At 51.1% G+C, this 19,434-nt stretch overlaps 6 protein-coding genes across 6 annotated transcripts; 2 read left to right on the top strand and 4 right to left on the bottom strand.

The window, feature by feature from the left end:
* Positions 1 to 77: 77 nt before the first annotated feature.
* Positions 78 to 2,550, bottom strand: CI109_107010 (uncharacterized protein; the record flags this gene model as incomplete). Its single annotated transcript, XM_032001930.1, has 9 exons — positions 78 to 248; positions 308 to 403; positions 465 to 592; positions 672 to 854; positions 913 to 1,027; positions 1,085 to 1,162; positions 1,227 to 1,343; positions 1,440 to 1,831; positions 1,887 to 2,550. The coding sequence occupies 9 exons, from the start codon at positions 2,548 to 2,550 to the stop codon at positions 78 to 80; spliced, it is 1,944 nt and encodes a 647-aa protein (XP_031863487.1).
* Positions 2,551 to 3,115: 565 nt separating this feature from the next.
* CI109_107009 (uncharacterized protein) lies at positions 3,116 to 5,603 on the top strand (the record flags this gene model as incomplete). The annotated part of the gene is made up of 3 exons (XM_032001931.1): positions 3,116 to 4,810; positions 4,867 to 4,975; positions 5,083 to 5,603. The coding sequence occupies 3 exons, from the start codon at positions 3,116 to 3,118 to the stop codon at positions 5,601 to 5,603; spliced, it is 2,325 nt and encodes a 774-aa protein (XP_031863488.1).
* A 378-nt stretch (positions 5,604 to 5,981) lies between these two features.
* CI109_107008 (uncharacterized protein) lies at positions 5,982 to 11,161 on the top strand (the record flags this gene model as incomplete). The annotated part of the gene is made up of 30 exons (XM_032001932.1): positions 5,982 to 6,290; positions 6,369 to 6,503; positions 6,659 to 6,795; positions 6,906 to 6,991; positions 7,067 to 7,203; positions 7,267 to 7,474; positions 7,531 to 7,609; positions 7,663 to 7,748; positions 7,798 to 7,833; positions 7,892 to 8,090; positions 8,145 to 8,250; positions 8,304 to 8,425; positions 8,491 to 8,550; positions 8,605 to 8,693; positions 8,754 to 8,778; positions 8,826 to 8,869; positions 8,925 to 9,046; positions 9,106 to 9,118; positions 9,169 to 9,226; positions 9,282 to 9,315; positions 9,380 to 9,464; positions 9,521 to 9,649; positions 9,705 to 9,807; positions 9,863 to 10,229; positions 10,300 to 10,395; positions 10,454 to 10,504; positions 10,562 to 10,656; positions 10,760 to 10,897; positions 11,013 to 11,089; positions 11,145 to 11,161. The coding sequence occupies 30 exons, from the start codon at positions 5,982 to 5,984 to the stop codon at positions 11,159 to 11,161; spliced, it is 3,243 nt and encodes a 1,080-aa protein (XP_031863489.1).
* Positions 11,162 to 11,360: 199 nt separating this feature from the next.
* Positions 11,361 to 12,037, bottom strand: CI109_107007 (uncharacterized protein; the record flags this gene model as incomplete). The annotated part of the gene is made up of 2 exons (XM_065967950.1): positions 11,361 to 11,453; positions 11,663 to 12,037. The coding sequence occupies 2 exons, from the start codon at positions 12,035 to 12,037 to the stop codon at positions 11,361 to 11,363; spliced, it is 468 nt and encodes a 155-aa protein (XP_065824022.1).
* A 586-nt stretch (positions 12,038 to 12,623) lies between these two features.
* On the bottom strand, positions 12,624 to 13,903 carry CI109_107006 (uncharacterized protein; the record flags this gene model as incomplete). Its single annotated transcript, XM_032001934.2, has 4 exons — positions 12,624 to 12,719; positions 12,810 to 13,149; positions 13,512 to 13,606; positions 13,811 to 13,903. The coding sequence occupies 4 exons, from the start codon at positions 13,901 to 13,903 to the stop codon at positions 12,624 to 12,626; spliced, it is 624 nt and encodes a 207-aa protein (XP_031863491.2).
* Positions 13,904 to 14,174: 271 nt separating this feature from the next.
* On the bottom strand, positions 14,175 to 19,065 carry CI109_107005 (uncharacterized protein; the record flags this gene model as incomplete). Its single annotated transcript, XM_032001935.1, has 9 exons — positions 14,175 to 14,267; positions 14,339 to 14,489; positions 14,555 to 17,003; positions 17,053 to 17,495; positions 17,552 to 18,151; positions 18,210 to 18,474; positions 18,542 to 18,746; positions 18,874 to 18,929; positions 19,056 to 19,065. The coding sequence occupies 9 exons, from the start codon at positions 19,063 to 19,065 to the stop codon at positions 14,175 to 14,177; spliced, it is 4,272 nt and encodes a 1,423-aa protein (XP_031863492.1).
* Between the last annotated feature and the right edge of the window lie 369 nt (positions 19,066 to 19,434).

Raw genomic sequence — 19,434 nt, 5'->3', positions numbered from 1 at the left:
CTCGTTTGTTTCGAGAATCTCGTTACCACCTTGAACTACTGTGACTCTTTCTCCCACCTCCTACCGGTAAAGGGCGATTATCTTCCCAACATTCCGAATTGACCCTGTTGACCATTGGGCATATTGGCAAAGTGGTTCTCTGCACCTTGCCATACCGTCTTCAGCACATAGGCTTCAGAGAGGAGCAGTTCGACTTGGTGATCGGTCCATGACTGTGTAGGGAGGCATTGGAGGAACATGATCATTTCCTGTATCAAGCACGGCTCATCAGCTGAACACAGAGTACAAAGCAGTCTGCGATACCCACCTGGAAGTCCATCTCCCGCAGTCTTTCAGAATACTTGACAAGCAAGGCCGAACAGACGTATAAGTGGAATTGCGAGAACGCATCCGTTCCTTCCGCCTACCAAAACAAAAGCAAATCAGCTTTATTCAGCTGGCGTGGTTGCCAACGCTCCACTCACAAGATAAGTGTCCCACATCCTTATAGTACATTTCACACTCATCTCCCTCATCAAGAGACAGTTCATCCATCTGAAAGCGAATTGCATGAACTCAACACCTTGATCCTCGAAATGCGCAGCCAGAGGAGCTGAGCAACAAGACAGACCCAGTCAGCAAGGACCTGAATGATTGAGAAGCCGTGCATCACGCAAGAGCAAAGCACGCACCATCGATTCTCTTAACCAGTTCTGACATCCTTCGAACCAATCTTTGTATACCGGGTTGCTGCGAGATATAATTGTCTTGGATCCCGTCCAGCAGTTTTGTCAAGCACCAGAATGAGTCCGCCTCGATCGCAGACAACACGTGAGATTCAAGATGAGCGACATCGAAGATCTCGGGATCGGTATCTGATAGAAGGGAATGGGTATGAGTGAGCGGTTCCTTAGGGGGGACAGTATTGCTCACCAATGTAGGCACTGAGGAAGACCTCGAAGAACGGTGTAACAAGATCGTTGATACCTTGCACGTACCCAGATGCAGGATGTCGAATTGCCCACACATACAGTATCCTCTCGAGACTCTGTTGGTCATATCATGAGTTCACGTGTCCCCACGGCGTAACGCAAGAGACGCTTACCCGTTGAGTCTTCTCGCAGCCCCATAAACCTGTTCCCGGTCTCGTTCTCGGTACGTCAATCTCGATTTGATGCCATATCTGAAACCATCCCATGTATCAGCTAGGCAGACAACGTGACATGATAGGTTACGGTAGTACTTACTTGTTGGTCAAGAGCGGCTAAACCTCTGCCAAAGTATTGGTCGACAAGCTGGCTATACTCTTTTCGTTTCCGTGTCAATGTGGTCAAGCGTGGTTGTACAGGCAGAGGCAGGTAATTCTGAAGAAAAAAACGTTTAGCCCGTCGCCTTGTTCAGATGGCTCTTCTTTCGCCTGTTTCGCTCAACCTTAGGCGAGGGAATACCGCTGTACTTACCAAGAGCAATTGCCAGACAATGGGTCTCACTTCCTCTGGTACACCAGACCAAGCCAGCTTTCGCAACTCTGCAAGATCCACCCCACCTCCATCCTGTTCTCTCCCTCTCAGGACCTTTGCGAACTTTTCTCTCTTCCTCTCTGTTCGCATACTACGCGAACGGCTGATACCCTCCTTGCGCGTTGATGCTCTAGGTGTTGATGGTGATCTTGTTGATGTGCCAACTTCAGGCGACGAGAGGAAAGATGTGGAGGATGATTGAGCGGTAGAAGAGGTAGGGGATTCGTAGCCAGTAGGAGTAAGGAAGGGAAATGTGGAAGAGGGATTGGGGTGAGAGCCAGAGGGAGTAGATGGGGGATCGATGGATAATGACTGAAGAAGTTGAAGGGGGTCTGACGCGGCCGATCAGCTGTGTGTAAGGCAACGGCGGGTGAAAGTATAGCTTACCTCGTAGAATGTCCTCCACGTCCTCTCTGACAGCTTCTCTGCCGACCTTTACAGGTTCCACTTCCTCCTCTTCTCTCAGTTCTGACGGTTCGACAATCTCCCACGCTCCTCCTGGCGGTAGCCTCGACCCGCTCCCATTCGTACCCTTTGCCCCTCTGTTGGGACTACCGTTGACTGACGTGCCGGGAGCTGGAGGTGGTACTCCTTCGGAATATGTTTTGGCAGGTACTAGATTCGGTCGCGTGGGGGAGGAGGGTGAAGGATGGGAAACGTGATGATATGATGTCGAATTCCAAGAAGTCGCTACACCCGCAGTGTCCACCGAAGGTCTCTGACCTTCCGTCTCTCTTCGTGTTGCAGGTATAGGAACGGTCTTGGAGCCTTCCGACTCTACGGTACTCCCACTCGTTCCCAGTCTTGACCCCGCTCCAACGGATGAGGCGGTAGACAGTTCTTCCTGATCCTCCTTGTCTGAGCTACTATCCCATGGATCGTCCCAATCATCAACGTCACGGGACATCCTTCCGAAGCTGGACATCGAAGATCCTCTCTGGATATCAGGTCGAGGGGTAGTTTTGGTGCTGGCTCGAGGAAATATAGAGATTGCGTCAATTGACATTTGTGGGTTGGCCGAGTGGGGCCTTGTCGGAGGTTGGAAGGGCATTCTGGAGATACAATGATCGGCGAAATTATGAGAGCATGGTACGAGCGTGAGGGGACGTGTGCAGGGGTCGCCAGCAAGTTTGGGTATCGAATGTGATGTTTGATATGCAATGATGGTCAAGTTCAGTTGGATACAAGCTGATGTGTCGAAGACGTGTCAAGATCGCGCGCAGCATACGATAGAGTTGCGAAGGAAGGTTGAATTCAATTCCCATTTCCCGGTCATCACAGAGTCCTTTCCACTCGACATATCATCTCCTTACCTTTTAGCATACACATATGACATTCTTTTCAATCTCGATAGGATAGCGACTCGCATTGTCCTCTGTTCCATCATCTTCATACGATCATTACAGAATTCAACTCAAGGGGAAGAATACACCAATCTCACCTCATCGTGCCGAACCACCTTTCCCCTCAACGCAAGCCGTTGCGCTCTGACTTCACCTTACCGCTTTGACTGATCGAACCATGTCTTTCGACCGAACCTCAGAACCGGTCACTTAGACTATCGGTACCCTCATCAATCCTATCATACACCTACTACACCCATACACCCGTTCAACATGCAACCTCGAAATATACCGACAACCCCTAAAGCCGGGGGAGACGGTTCCAATCGCATGTTGGAAGATACCGATATGGCTTCACCCCCTACTCAGACCCTACGATCGTCGCCAACTGCGCCTGTACCTTTTGCGCAACGACTATCTCTGTCACCAGTGCGGTTTTTGACCACTACCAACGCTTTTGGGCTTCCCGCTTCGCCTTCCTCTTCCTCGTCATCTTCCGGTCAGAGGGAATCGCAATCGTTCTTCGGTCCAGGTGCGAGCGGAATGCCGCTCGCGTTGCCTATGCCGGTAGACAACGCACCGCCGACAGCTGGGACGGTCACAACTCGGAGAGTCCGCAGGCCTAGTATGCTCAGTTTAGCACAGACACCGAGTTACATTTCAGAAGGTTCGCCGGGTGAAGGGGAGATCACCCCAATGCCAAATGGAAAGGTCGATCCGGAGGTGAACATGACACTTGTTCAAGATCCTTCGAGTAGTCGGACCATCAACGATCTAGCTGCACATCAGCAACAGCAACACACAGGCTTCGGTACCTCTCAGGCGTCCGGTATGACCCCGATACAACCGACGCCTCGATGGCCAAGTAGCCACGATTCATTTCGTAATGCACTCATCCGACGGACCTCCTCCGCGCCCATCATTCCGTTCGAGGATCTCAAGACGTCGACACCACCAATACATGAGGTTGACAAGATGGAGGATGAGGACGGAGAGGAGAGTCGAAGTACGAGTCCTATGGATATGGAAGGAGAATTGGACGAATCTCGATCACCTTTGAGATGGATGCCGAGTCACTTACAACGTTTATCCGACGGTGGGAGTGCTGGTGCTAGGAGAAAAGGAAAAGCAAGAATGGACGATTCATCCTCATCCCCGCCCCCTCCTTCCCCAGCTACGACATCTCTTCATGCTCCTCCTTTCACTGGTCGACCATTACCTTCGGCTTTACTTGCGACATTAATATCCGAGAATGCCCCGTTGGAACATGAAATGCAGTCCGAAGCCAGATTACAAAGACTCTTACTATCACATCCACAGAAATTACCTTTTACTCCTCGAGTACCGAGAGGATCGAGAGGTCGTTTTCCAGATCAAGTTGGCGGCGACGACGATGACGAAGATGCCCATTTTGGGATCAGACCAGGCGCGGTACCGGCAGGACGGAGAACGTCCTCGTGGGCAGCGAGAAATTGGATGGATAGAGCGAGGATGGGGATGGACGATTCTGATTCTGATTCGGATGACGATATCGGTCCGGTGGAACCTGTCAATTCTGCATTTGCTGCAGGAATGGATATGGATCGGCCCGCAAGCTCCTCCTCTTCCTCGATGTGGGTATCGAACAATCCTTCAGAATCGGGCAAATCGACACCCGGTGCTCAACAGGGAACGGACAGCGGCGGATCTGTTCCTCCTCAAGGAAGCGGGAACGGAGGCAATGGACAAGCGCAAGCTGCGTCCGCGACAACACCATTCTCCGCAAATGCTGGTTTCCCTACGCCACCATCGAGCAACGCACAATGGCCCGGTTCGGGCTTGAGATCGTCACGACCGAGTTTCGGCTCAGCAGCTGCTGGGATGGTACCCTCCCCAGGTAGTGGGTTCGGCTTACCAACCGCTTTTGGGACCCTTGGCATGGGCGGGGTCGGTACACCTCTTGGTAGTCCGACCATCGAGAAGCTTGAGGTGAGTTTTCGGTTCATTGCGAGGAAGTTCTGACTGACTGATAAGTATTTGAATAGCTTGCGGTGTCTCCTGGAGCTAGCGCAATGTCCATGTCAAGTCCTGGTCTAATGCAATATCGCGAATCTCAAGGTGGATCTGCATCGGTCAGACCGGGAAAGCGAAAAGGTGAGTGAGGAGGTTTTGCAACCTCACCTGTAGCTTCTCCTCGGTGCACTTGTGACAAGTTTTCGTCTATCGTCGGTGCTGATTCGTTTTTCTGTCTCCCACAACAGCACAAGTTGAAGATCGGTTCGATCCGTACAAACGACCTCGAGGCTCCTCACCATCCTTTTCATTCCCCATCTCTCCATCTCGCACTACATCGTCCATTCCAATACCTCAATCGCCCTCACACGCACCTCTTTACTCATCCGCCCTCGCTTCGTCTCAACTTCGCCCTACTCACGCTCGACCATCACACCCTTATGCTCGACCGATATCTAGCCGATCACGAGCCGCCTCCCCTGCACTCAGTATCGGCAGCGTCGGCGGTAGTGGCGGAAACGGTAATCTGAGCACTAGTCTTGGAAGTAATCCAGGTGGAGGTGCAGCGATGGCGAGAGGTTTGAGCGGTTTGGGCAGTGCGATCCAAGTTCAGGGACAAGGACAAGGTCCGCCACCTCGAGAATTAGGAGGTCTAGGATTATTGAGTATTCAAAACCGAGTGAGAGAGGAGGACGAGGACGATCGTGAACACGATGGAGGTGAGATGAGAAGAGAAGATTCGAACGAGTCGAGAATGGAAGAAGATTAGCCCGTAACACCCGGTTCAATGTCCTCGGGAATGGGGGCCAGAGCTTGTCATAGAGGCACATTGCAATTGTGATCAAGAATTGTGAGAAGAACGAGCATAGCCTGCACATGTTTGTCCGAGATCGAAATGTTGTACGATACCTATCATGCATTGCATTACACTATCTCTTCCCATGCTTTGCTGCTGAAGCAACCCTCATCATCATCATCATCATCACTGCAACCCAAACGATGTTTGGTTCCGTTGGAAACAGGCACTGTGTTCTTTCGGTTGATGTCAACCGGTGACAACATCAACATTCCAAGCTTGATCTTCGTTCAACAGCAACACTTCTCTGAAAGGTATTTCGCTCAATAGATCAATTGGAAAGACGTCATCATGCCATCCCACTGGCATCGGCATCCTCCTCCTCCATCTTCCCAACCTCCTGCATCAGACCCCACAACTTCGCAACTCCCAGCTTCGCAGCCCGAACCACCCACACTTCCACCCTCCACCCTTGACCGTCCTGCAGAATGTATAAACCGACAGTCAACACCTCATTTCTCGTTGTTGTGTACGATGATGGATAGATTACGGACTGAAGAGACGAGTAAGAGAAGAGATATATTGGGGAGATTTATGGAGTTGTGGAGGGTGAAAGTTGGGTGGGATATGTATCCTCTAATCAGGTTGTTATTGCCTGATGTAAGTGCTCACTCATCGGAATGAATCTGACATCAGGGTGAAGGGGAAGCTGGTACTGATATATGTTGTGCACTACAGAGAGATCGTGAACGACCGGTGTACAATTTGAAAGAAGCAATGTTAGCGAAATGCTATATCGAAGTGCTAGGTCTGGACAAGCATAGTGAAGCAGCGCAGAGGATGATCAAGTGGAAACAGCCCGTTGATGGACAGGTAAGTTATCGATTTACTGTACCCTTGGTTCCTTCTGTCCTGTCACAAGCTTTTGTCTGTTCTGTGGACGACTACTTGACTTCTTCTACCTCACTTATCCCTCTCTTCGTGTTGGTATCTGAAACATGCTGACTTCGTTGTGGACCAATGGTCAGGCTGAATCACATTCAGGAGACTTCGCTCGGGTGTGCTATCACGAGATAGCAGCAAGATCTACAGTAGAAGAAGGACAACTCTCCATCGAAGCGGTCAACGCGTTGTTGGATCAGCTCGCTACAGGTCGATTGAAGCAGTACGTGCAGTGTCCCTTGTAATTGGACATCCTTCAACTTCTCATCTCCATTCGTCCTACATATCCCTGGTTGGATTCCCGCGGAGCTAATGGTATGAGCCCTTTTGTAGAAACGACTATGTCCCTATTCTCAGAAAGATCAACCAACAATGTACGGCTGCTGAGCAAGAGTGGATCATTCGTATCATTCTGAAAGGTAAGCTGTGTAGCACTGTCCCGTACCAAAGAAGCGGCTGCTCACAATAGCTTGCTGATATGGCTTTGTCCTCAGACTTACGAATATCCATTCGAGAGAAAGGAGTTTTCGCATGCTTCCATCCAGATGCTGCGGATCTCTTCAACGTCTGCTCTGATCTCAAAAGGGTGTGCTGGACACTGTACAAGCCTGATATACGATTGGAGAAACATGTGAGCACGAATCCCGTTCTTCGGTAAAGCAAGCTCGTAAAGCTCATGTACCTCTCGTCGCAGCAAACCAACATCGAGCTCTTCCGCTCCTTCCTACCCCAATTATGCTACAGATCCCCTTCATCGTCGCACGAGGCAATAGCCAAACTTGTTGGCGGTCCGAACACCGAGTTCATCATGGAAGAGAAGCTTGATGGAGAGAGAATGCAATTACATATCCGAGGCAATGGAGCTCAATGGTTTTACTGTTCCAGAAAGGCGAAAGACTATAGTGAGCTGCTTGTCGCTCCATTAGATTCGCGATTGTAAGCTCATCACTGTGTATAGCGTACTTATATGGAGCGCATATTGGAGAAGGCAGCTTGACACAACATATTGCTGGAGCTTTCACTGACAAAGTCAAAAAGTAGGCTGCATCTCACTTTTCAGCGACAGCCAGCCAAGCTGATGAAAGTCCAGTATCATCCTCGATGGAGAAATGCTGGTGTGGGACCCGGTTGTGGACAAGTACCTTGCCTTTGGCACACTCAAGACTGCTGCTTCAGGTGAGTGCTTGTTGACCCAACACAGCTACGACGCTGATAGGTTCTCAAGATCGCGTGAATGACGAAAATGCGCCTCGGCCATGCTGTAAGTGAACGTTGTATCAATCGGCTCTTGTATGATCTGATTTACGGGCTTCACATAGTCAAGATCTTCGATATCCTATATGTGAATGACGTCTGCCTGACCGGAAGACGTTTGCGAGAACGAAAGCGACTCTTGAAGACTGGACCTATCTTCAACGACCTTGAGCAATACAAGGGACGTTTGGAGTTTGCAGAGGAAAGAACGGGGAAGACAGGGAAAGATATTCGAGATATGCTGGAGCAGATTCTGGAAACGAAGTAAGCTTCCCCGATCACACCAATGATATAGTGAAGTTGATCCCGCCTGCGCAGGGGAGAAGGATTAGTGGTGAAGCGGAGCGATTGTATCTATCAGACTAATTCGCGAGGAGCAGATTGGATCAAGGTCAAACCAGAATACTCAGATCAGATGGGAGAGGTGAGTACCTTGCACTCGTTATTGGAAAGAGGCTGACTAATGCCATTTGGCAGAACCTCGACCTGCTAGTACTTGGAGGATGGTGGGGTAAAGGCGGGAGAACAGGGAAGATCTCAAGTCTGCTTTGCGGATTGCGAGTGCAGCAAGACGATGACGGATCGGGCAGGATACCGGAGTGAGTCTGCTAGCTGGTCGTGAATGTCAAACGCATTCCCTTGAGCTGACTCGATCATTACATAGATTCACGACCTTTGCATCAGTCGGGTCGGGTATGAGCTACGAGGACTATGAGTGGATCTTGTGAGTTTCGTTGATCACAAGCGAGGTTCAGTGTGGGGCCTGATGACCAAGTAGGAATAAACACAAGAACCACTGGAAGACTTTCGATCGTGCCAATCCGCCCAAGTGGCTTACTACCGGACCAAGCGGAGTAGACGATAAACGTAAGTCAGTTACCGGGATTGTTTTTCCCGTTATGAAATAGCTGACAATATCCCTTGTAGCTGACGTCTACATTGAGCCTGAAAAGTGAGGCCCAACGATTGGTGGTAGCGTCAGCTGACCAGGTTGAGCAGCTCTTTCGTAGTCGAAGTGAAAGCTTCTGAGATTGTACCGGCTGGTAAGCAGGCTCGGAGTTGAACTAAGAAAGATAGCTTATCCATCAATTAATGCAGTTGGCGGATACGGTGCAGGCTATACCTTGCGATTCCCCCGCTGTAGGTATATCTACTGGGACAAGAGTAGCAGAGAGCATCCCACCGGAGATGATAGTCAAGACAGGGACATGTGGAATTGCGTGAGTGGTGAACCACTGGAGCCATGATGAAGTGATGCCGCTGACTCCTGGCTCTGCAGTTGAGTGTTGATGGTAAGAGAGTGTTGGTTACAGACTTTGATGCACTACTAACACTCCCGCAGAGTTCCAGGCTTTGCTCAACAAACCGAAGAAGCGGTATGCGGATGCTGAGGGCGGCTCGTAAGCTCACTCTGTCATTCCCGTAAATTCGAAGCAAAGCTCATTTCGGATTTAGTTTCCGTAAAAGGCGGAAGGTTGTGCCTAAGAAGGTGAGATACTTGAAATCTCGCTCGTATTCAGGAAGATCGTAAAGCTGATCCAACCCCTCAACAGAAAGTACAACTTATGACCACCATCCGAGGTCAAAGGCTTTCGGACGAACAAGTGGAAAGCAACATCTTTGGCGGCTTGACCTTCTGTGAGTCGTTTGTGCATTGCAACTGAAAGGATCATATACAGCTAACTTGGACCTAGATATACCAAAGGGTAGTTCGTCACACTCGAAAGCCGACCTGGAAGCATTGGTGCACAAGCACGGCGGAAACTTCACCCAAGCGCAACTGGCAGACTTGTCGGCGCTAGTTATATCTCCAGATCTAAAAAGTAAGATCTGCTCTCGGCCTGCTCCTTGACGGGTATGATCTGATTTGGTCAAAAGGTCCATTGGTTCGAGCCCAGAAGAATAAGGGTGTAAGCGTGATTAAGCCCGAATGGATCTATGAGAGTATCGAAAGGAGAAGACCTCTACCTCTGATTAAGGAGTAAGCTGAACCGTTCTGTTGCCTGTTGGAAGAGCTATAGCTTACATCCAGCCAGCCTTCTTGTATTTGCATCCGATGAAGCGCAAGATGATCGATATTTCAACAAGACTTTGGAAGAGATCGATGGTATTTCGTTGGTCAGAGATCGAACTGGGCATGAGGGCGACGACGAAGAGGAAGAGGAAGAAGAAGGAGATGAATACGAAAACGGAGATCGTAATGGCAATGACAGGTCAGGCGCTGACGAGCCGGATGACGGTCACGAACTCAACAAGACGCAACATCAGAAGGAGATGGAGGCGGAATGGGGTCTGCATCGATCCCCTGGCGTTGCTGCGTCGGCGTCGACATCTCGAGCAGGATCAGTGAAAGAGGAAAGTGACACTGATTCAGAATCGGGGAGAAGAGCTATAGTGTCCAAGGTGAGACTAGTCAGCTTTCGAGACCGCTCATGTTCGTCAAGTGAAGCTGATCTGACATTGACAATCGCAGGAGGAAGATGAGGCTAATGACAGCCACGAGTCGGAGCCGGAAGCAAATGATGAAGATCTTAGACTTCTCCCTGTACGAGGGGTAGATGTGGCAGAGGTGAGTTGAATCGTCTCAGTAAACTGGCATTGGTGTTGATAGTCTGCAATGCATACAGGAGGACGGCATGGGAGAGGACCCAGATGCGATGGAGTACGACAAGGATAAAGTAAGTGTTTGAACGTCTTTTTATCGACCTAAGGCTGATCGATATTGGCATCCCTAGACTTTCTACCATCTCGTATTCTACTTGGATACACCTGAGAACGCCGAAAAGAACGGATTGGAAGAGTCTTCTCCTCCTGCAGAAGCCATCGACCGGTATGTTTGTCCGACATCTCCCCCAGTCTCACAAGTCTACTTGTGACGCAACAGCGTGCCATCCTTCCAGTCGAGGACCGATTGCTAACACGTTTGATGACAGGCTTGCGGAGGCAGACACTCTAATACGCGAGAATGGCGGACGTATCGTCACTGATATCAGAGATAAGAAATTGACACATATCATAATGGATGATTACGATTCGGGGAGATATGCGGAGTTGGTGAGGAAGACAGCAAAGTGAGTAACGAAACGGAATCCGAGGGTGTTGTACGGCAGGCACACAGACCGACCGTCGATGATGGTGGCACATCTTGGTATCAAGGAGCAGCGCTGACGTTACCTTACATCACAGACCAAAGAGAAAGCACATCGTCTTGCCGAGCTGGGTAACGGAGTGTGTCGAGGAAGACACGCTGATGAATGAGGATGGTAAGTGGTAGTACTGGGTAGATGCTATCAAAGCATTGCTAACATGGAATGGTAGCGCATAAGCCGAAGTAGCCTTGGCGGTGACATGTTCATGTTGTTGTGCATATACAGATTCGATACCCTGCAACTTGTATACTATACTCATGATCGACGACTTATGTGATAGGTCCATTCCAAGAGTTGTGGCAGTTCTCGCTACCCATATCTCTACTCTAGTCTTCATCCATTATCGCGTTCTTTCTTCAGGTCTCTCTTGACAATCTGGGTCAGATTAGAGGGTCGAAGCGTGGGCGTAGAGGGCTTTCCACAGACTGCCTCTGCCCTTCTTGAGCATCTCGGTCTGTTGTGCTTTGGTGAGACCGGTCTGTGAGGTGTGGACGACGATTTTAGCACGATATCGCGGGGTACTAGAGGTGAGGGAGTCGTCGGGTGGCACCTAATGAAAGAGCATATCGCTCCATACTTATATGAGGAGGGAACCATGATGACAAGGTGGACACGGATCGACAGAGAGGTAGGACATGAAAGAGTTGTAGAATATAGCGAGTACGGAGAAAAGGTGGTTCGACTTACCTCTGCTTCAACTTGATTCCTGTCGAACCCCTTCAGACCAGCATCGAGGATCAACTCTGCAAACCTCGCTTTCGCACTTCCACCTGGCGTGAACGGGGTTGTCGACTTGGTAGGGGTGGTATTCGTCTTTACCTTGGCTAGTTTAGGCTTGATGTCTGCGCTCCCATCGAAGTACGTAGGGAAGTCAGACTGTTCAACTTTGACTTTGGAAGGAGTGGAGGAGGGAGTGGACCTTCGTTTCTTGGCTCCAGAAGGGGTGATGGGCTGGGGCTGTATGAAAGGTTTGATATCGGGGTCGATATCGGAGTCTGCCTCGGGCGAGGTTGTGTAGTTTGTTGTTCGTTTTAGTGGTGTAGTGAAATCGGAGGATGACATTGTGTGCTGCGCAGAATAATGATGACGTGAGATCCTCGTTGTCACCCACTATTCCCTCGAAGCATGGGCGATCAACTCTAGGAAATAAGCACAGCTCACCTTGACTTGTCACACCTAGATGTACATTGACGACAGCGATATTACCGGTTTGTCGATCTCCAGAATGGTAAGTCAGAGAGAGGTGTCAGAGAGGGTGAGGCGTAGGTGTAGAAAAGGTGAGAGAGGGGTGAATTATATTGTTGTAGGCGAACTGACATCAGCTAGTCTATAGGTCAATGCACCGTTGTCGAGGTACATATGCCTCGTGTCGACCCTCGTTTGGTGCAATCTACACACTGCTGCTACCTGGTCTGGACCCGGAATTCCGGCTTGAGCTTGTGGAGCTAGCGCTGCATTTCGAACTCTTTGTCCATCCTCTTCTACTTTTTGCAGGTTTTAGCCATCACTCAAAAGTCTGCCACACTGCTCGTCTGCTGTCCACGATCAAGATTCACCATTTGCATGCGATTACCTACTATTCTCCCCTACGTCCAAACTCCCGTACCGCAACGTCCCTAGTATATTGTATACAATAGAGGGTTCTCTCTCAAAGCGACTTTGCAGTCTCCATCAATGCCTTGTATAGCGATCCCTTGCCGTCCGTCCTCAACATCTGGACTTGCTGCTTCGTCGAGATGCCAGTCTGGGTATACAAGTAGAGATCAGCTAAGATGGCATGATGTTGTACACGATGTAACAATCGTACTTGCAGAGCAGGAGTGACATGACTCACTGCAGCCTCTGCCTGTTTCCTATCGAGTGCGGCGATTCCAGCGTTGATGATCATTTCTGCAATTTTGCCACGACCGGAGGTAGCACCCCCGCCTCCACCGCTGAGTTCGGACTTGATTGGTGACGTACGAGGTTTCTTAGGTGACGATTTGACGGGAGTCTTGTTGGAAGGTGAGGTGGCGTCGGTCTTGACCTTGGTCTTGTTCTTAGGAGTAGATGGGGGTGTTGCTTGCTTGTTAGGAGTAGGAGTGGTATACTCGGAGCCGGAGTCGACGTCCGAAGTCGGGGAGTTATCTAGTTCACGTTTGACCATTGTTGCGAGGTTGACGGTGCTTCGAGCACTGCAGTACCAAAGGGAATGTGGCGTCAGCCCTGCTCTTGTCGAGCGGTTGTTTCAGCGATACCACCTACAAGACTGGATTGGATTGTACGTATGTTTGAAGCGATTGAGGTTTTGGTTGATGAGGATGAAAGGGCAAATAACAGTACTCGCAGGGAGGTTCGAATTGACTGCTCACGACCTTGTGTACTTTTACTGTGTGAATCTATCTGCTGTACAGTACACACAGACACAACGGCCCTCCTTTCCCTCGGCAATCGCGATCACAGAAGTCCGAACACTTTACCTGTTGGAGTCATGTCATGTTCCTCGCCGAGCCAAAGGACCTACCTTTCCCCTCGATAAACCTCAAACTTCACCTACCGCTCTCGAGCAACGTGGACTTCCGCTGTACTACTTTCTGCGGCGCACTGTTCGAGATCTTCCGATCCTCTCTCGAAGTCACCAACAAATCCGAGCTACAGCTCAAGGCAAGTACGCACTGGTCTAGATATCCTTCCTGGCACCTCCATTACCATGTCCACCTCCACTTCCTCGCCAAGAGTACATACAGTATTCTCCGTACAATCACCCACCCTCCTGCATTGATATCAAGTCCTACAAGCATGCAGGCTGACGTGGTCTTGTCATTCCCACTTCCGACTCATGTAGACTGGATTCACCAAAGCCCAACAAAGGCAATTACTTCGTGGAGATGGACCGGGCAGTCTCTTCAATGCCTTCATCGACTTTGCCAGGAGCTTATATGAAGACATTGAAGACCGGAAGGAGGGCGAAAAGAGCAGATGCAGATGCAGGAAGTTTCAATCGAGAGAATAACAGTGATCGTACAAGTAGATTGATCATTTCATTGCAGCTGAACATATGTATCATGTTTCATGCAGATCGTTCATTTTGATTCATTTCACAAAGCTATTAACGTCTCATCCTGTATTTCTTCTGTACTTCAAAAAACCCGCACACATTCTCATTCTCTTTGAACTTCATCTTGTACCACTGACACCCTTTCCATTACTTCACAACCATCTAGAGCAAGACGTTCAAGGCCTTTTGGAAGTCGTAGCCATTCGCAGCCAAAGCCTCAACTGCTAATCCTCGAGAGAATCCCATAGCGCAGAGCTACGATTAGTCCAGCTCATGTCAGCTTCCCTCTTCTGTATCACCAGATCCGTGCGGCGCTGCCAACTCACCTTCTTCACATCTTCCAGATCGTCCTCCTGAGCACCGCTTGGTCGTCTTTCAGGCATAGGAGGTGGGTTCAACCGCTCTTGATCGTGGTGACCACCTTGAGGGGGAGGTACACCCGCGGGAGGAGCATAGTGTGTTTCTTGATTACTAGTTCTGAATAGCCATATCACACCGTCAGCGTCTCATAGGTAACTAGAGTAGAATATGTGTCTACTCACCCTGAAGCAGGTTCAAAGTCTCCTCCAAACGCATCATCAAAGCTCAGTGCGCCGGCACCTGCGCCTGCAGGCTGAGACTGGATCTGTCCCTGAGCGCCGCCACCTGGAGCGTGTTGCTGGTTCTGACCCCTACTATGACTTCCGTATCCCCACTCATCATACCCACCATGAGGTTGAGGGCTGACCATCTCGTAACTCTTGCTTGTTGATCCTCCCGAGTTCTCCGAAGATCCGTTCCCTACTTCTGGCTTCTCGAAATCGTCGTCAAATGTCGCAAACTCATCATCGAAAGCAGCAGCGGGTGCCGCATTGGGTACTACAGACGTCTTGGATTGCTCTACCTGAGCAGGGGGCAGATCGGAGAAGTCAAAGTCGTCTTCGTCGAAAGAAGCGATCTGGGGAGCACCTCCGACTGCGGCTGGGGCTGCACCAGGAGGGAGCGAGAATCCGCTAGTTTCCTGAGCAGGAGCGGCAGCATGGACAGGGGCAGGAGCGCCGAAGGGGTCAAACTCATCCGCTGACGGATGGGGGATAGACTTGGAGGTGGGCGGTGGAGGAGCACTTCGTCGGACCTTCGGACTGACATCAAAGTCGCCCGAGTGGGACTGTGCGGGAGCGGCGATGGGACCGAGTGAGGCTAAAGGATCAGGCGAAGTGGCAGCCGACACGTGTTCGTGTCGAGGTTCAGGAACTGACTCCGCTTGGAAATTCGGCTCGGGCGAGATAGATCTCTCCTTCGCCTTGTACAGCTCCTTCCGGGGCGCTTCCAGATCCTCTGGTTCTTCCTCCTCATCCGAAGATTCTCCTGTCGGCTCATCTTCATCGACTTCGATGGGCTTCACCTCGGTGGCCAGTCCACTAGGAGGCAGTGGTGCTCGCTCAGACGAAGGAGAAGCGTTGAAGCTGGAAGGGATCTCGGTCAAAGGCGTACCAGGCTCGCTAGTAGGTGCCGTCGCTTGCGTCGAATATGTCCTTTCCGCCTCGGGTCGGGCAGCCAGATCTGCCGGAATTGCAGATTTAGGAAGACCGCTGGGAATGCCCTCATTGTGCAGCTGTTCCTCGTCCACCTTGTCCTCGGATTGATCAAACTCAGCAAACGCGCTGTCGAAGTCGGCAGGGGGCTTAGTTCCCACTGCGGGCTCTGAGGATGGCGCGAGGTGGAGTTCTTCGGTGAGCGGCTGTGCTTCTGCAGCTGGGGCCTGAGCAGTGAACGAGTCACCAAAGCCTGAATCAAAGTCATTGAAGCCAGCTGGCTGAGCAGACGCAGTAGTGCTGGGCGCACCGAAGGGATCAGTTGACTCGTTGGTGGTAGGGGCTCCAAAGGGATCCGTTTCCGTAGTTGTAGTGGGTACGGGAGTCTTCTCTCCGTCAGCAAGTGCGGGAGCACCAAATGGATCAGCTTCCTCATCGTCCTTGATCTCTTTCGTTTCGGTCTCAGGAGACTGTCCGGTTACCGCTTCCTTGGCAGATTCGTACAATGATGATGCTTCTGCCGCTACGGCACCAACAGCGACACCAGCAGCCGCGCTAATCGCGGCGATGGAGCCGAAACCAGGACTAGTGGGTTCTGCTGCGGTTTGAGCAGGTGGAGTAGTAACAACCGGAGGTGGTTGCGAGGTAGACCTGGCGAGTCCGACAAATCTGTCGAACGGGTTGTTCGATCGCGTCGAGGCGCCTGTGGGAGCAGGACTGAGGGCGTTGGGTGTACCAGGCAATGGAATGCCGGCGGCGGTGGGTAAGGTTGACGGGGAGAAGGCGCCAGTCGATTGCGGCGAGACAGCTGCAGCAGCCTTGGTAGCCCGCTCGGCCTCTTCGGTCTGCGAATGCGTCGTCTGAATCGCCAACTTGTCCTCCTCAATCTCTCTCTCCGCATCCTTGATCTCCTGTTGTACAGCATCTCTCGCACCCTCGGCTGTTGAGAGCTGTTTCTTGGCGATACTCAACATGCCCTTCTGCTGTCTTGCCTCCTTTCTGAGCTTCTCCAAGATCAACTTGAATCCCTGCTTCTCGTCCTCAACCTCCTTCATCATTTTCTGCAAACCTCTCACTTCTTCCTTGTCCCTCAACAGAGCTTGCTCCAACTCGTCCTTCTCCGAACGCATGGCAGACAAGTCCGACTCTGCACTGATAACTTCACTTTCAAGCTGCTTCAATCGAGTCTTCTGCTCGCCTACGCGGATACGTAGATCGGCGACCGCTTTTGTCTCTGACTCGTGTCGTTCACGGGCGGAAGAAAGCTTCTTTTCAAGGTCCTCCAGTTCGGCGGCAGAACCTTTCGCTTGCTGATCGAGCTCTGCGTGGTTCTTTTCGAGTTCCGAGAGATTTCGGGTGGTGTTCGCAAGTTGATTCTGCTTGTTCCCAATATCGGCGGAGTGGTCCAATGCTGACCAAGGTGCGGCGTCGGCCGAATCGTCACCTAGAAGATCACCTCCTCCACGCGATTGCGGTGCTAAATCTGACGTTAGCTGTGTCCGCCCTGGCGATAGGAATGTGCTCACCGAAAGGAGCCATGCCGAATCCACTCGCTGCTTGCTGACCTGTGGGAGCTGGAGACAACGCCTTCTGGCCCGTACCTTGGGCGGTCATTCGCCTGGCAGGAGGTGGGGGAGGCTGGGGCAAGAACGAAGTTGGCTGGAAAGCCTGCGATTGCGGCTGTTGCTGCTGTGGTGGCTGAGCTTGAGGAGCTGCAGCAGGCTTGGAAGTGGGAGCTGGCTCGTCGTCGGCAAAGAGGTCGAAAAGATCCCTGGTAGCACTGCTTGGACCCTGGTTCAAAACCTCTTGCGCACCCTGTCCGTACTCCTCTCGAAGAGATGGAGGGACCAAGCTGTTTGGCAATGTCGTTGGAATGTCTTGACCGGCGAGTTTGAGGTTGATGAGATGCATGGCGACAGCGAACTCATCTCGAGTGAGCTTACCCTCCTTTCGGATGTCGGCAAGGTCCCTAATTAGAGACAAGTGAGCATAAGATGGTACAATTTTCCATATATTCTCACTCACCAGATGTTTGCAAGCACATTCTCATCCAATTGACTTTGAATCATGAAAGGCACAGCGACATCACCCTCGATGACACCTCTGCCTTGAGTGTCCAGCTGAGCGAAGAATCCATCGGATGTGGCCTTTGCTTGAGGAGTGACATCCCAGGGCTGTTGCTGCTGTTGTTGCTGACCGATGAAGTTGGACCCTTGCCTGGTGGGTCCACCAAATGAAGAAGTGGACGGGAGAGTGGAAAAGGTCGCGGTAGTAGGAGGACTAGTGAACGTCTGATTGGCAGTGTTTGACCTTGGAGGAGTAGCGGGAGCCCGGATACCGCTTGGACCGGTCCCCTGCGGTTGCAAGATACCGCTGCCGATACCACCGGTATATTGAGGTCGAACTGGACTGGGTACAGCTCCACCGGTATGTTGACGCGAAATCGGACTTGCTGGTCCGGCTACTGGAGGAGGTCTGCCACCCGATGCTTGCTCGTATGTGCCAGGAGGCAAGATAGGAGGTAAGGAAAGGTTAGGGTTGGCCATACAGCTCTGGATGAGGTACATTCCGATGATGAAATCGGTGAGGTCGAGAGATCCTCGGTCTTGCGTATCAGAGAGGTTCCTAGAAAAAGAGAACAATGAGTTCAATGACTACCGTTAACTGAATTAAGTACACTTACCAGATCTGAGCAAGCTTGTCATATGGCAATCCACTTTTCACAAACATATCCCTAGCTTTGTCACCTCCAACGAGTCCATTACTGGGTCCGCAACCCGCGAACAGCCTTGTGAACTTGGCTCGGTCGGCAGAGGTAAGTGTGGGCAGTCCGGAGCCAGTTGTAGTGGCAGACAATGGTTGAGTAGGTCGTTGGCCGGTAACTTGAGCGGAGATAGGAGGTTGGGCGGGAGGAGGAGGACCTTTATCAAACGTAGGAAGAGGGCCAGCTGCGAATTTCATCGAAAGGCATGTCAGCAGGATAACGGGGCAATTCACGTTGTGCTTTATACTCACATTTCGTGGTCAAGCTTTCTTCCACGGCACCCGCATTGCCCTTTTGGATCCAACCAATAACCCTCGCAGCCTTGTACCATGCATCTTTGGTGAGGAAACCGTTGTTCTCAGGATCGGCGATCGCCCATACTTCGCCGAGAGTAGCAGTGGGAAGATTTGATGATGTGAGGAAAGGGTAGGCATCTTGGCCGGGGAGAATCCCGGTCTGCGAGAGGATGAGACCGAATGCGCAGTCGGCATAGGCGTAGGGAGTTGCGATAAAAGGGAGCAAAATCGAGATGGAATCACATTAGTATAGGCGTCTGGATTGCTACACGGCGACAGACACGTACGTTGTCCTTGTCGATCAGGTTGAACAACTGATCATAGTACTGCTTCTCTTGCGCAGCTATCGAGGTATTCAAGGTCAGCTCCGGAAAGTACAGCGAGATCACAATGTCATCTCGAAACAGCAGAAAGCAACGGCAGGAGTAGAGCTACAGTCATAAGGCAATATGCAGGCGGCACGACTCACAATATGCCATCTTGGGGATGCTACGACGTTGTTACTTAGTCCGCCGAAAGAGGGGGCTGTACGCCGAGCCTGAAACTGCCAATTCGGTCAAAGCCGGACAACAGTCCTGTTGGAGGTATGTGAGGAAAAGCGGGAGCGATGTAGACCCGATAAAAGGTGGGACGGTAACTATTTGTTGGATATATGGGTAAAGGAGGATGATAGATCAGGATATCCAAGAGGACAGAAGGAGGAGTTGTATAGACTGATTGACTGAGGCTACTAACGCATTCCCTCAACGTCATCTACGTCGTGGGGCCGAGGTCACATCATACACCCAAAAGAGGGGACCGAATAAACCTCTGTTACAAAGGGTGTCGAGGTCGCCTCCACCTAATAC

This window comes from Kwoniella shandongensis, chromosome 13 (genome assembly GCF_008629635.2).
Source record: "Kwoniella shandongensis chromosome 13, complete sequence".
In the NCBI taxonomy this organism is placed as follows: domain Eukaryota; kingdom Fungi; phylum Basidiomycota; class Tremellomycetes; order Tremellales; family Cryptococcaceae; genus Kwoniella; species Kwoniella shandongensis.
The sequence above is the reverse complement of the archived record's forward strand: the minus strand, read 5'-3'. Positions and strand labels throughout refer to the sequence as shown.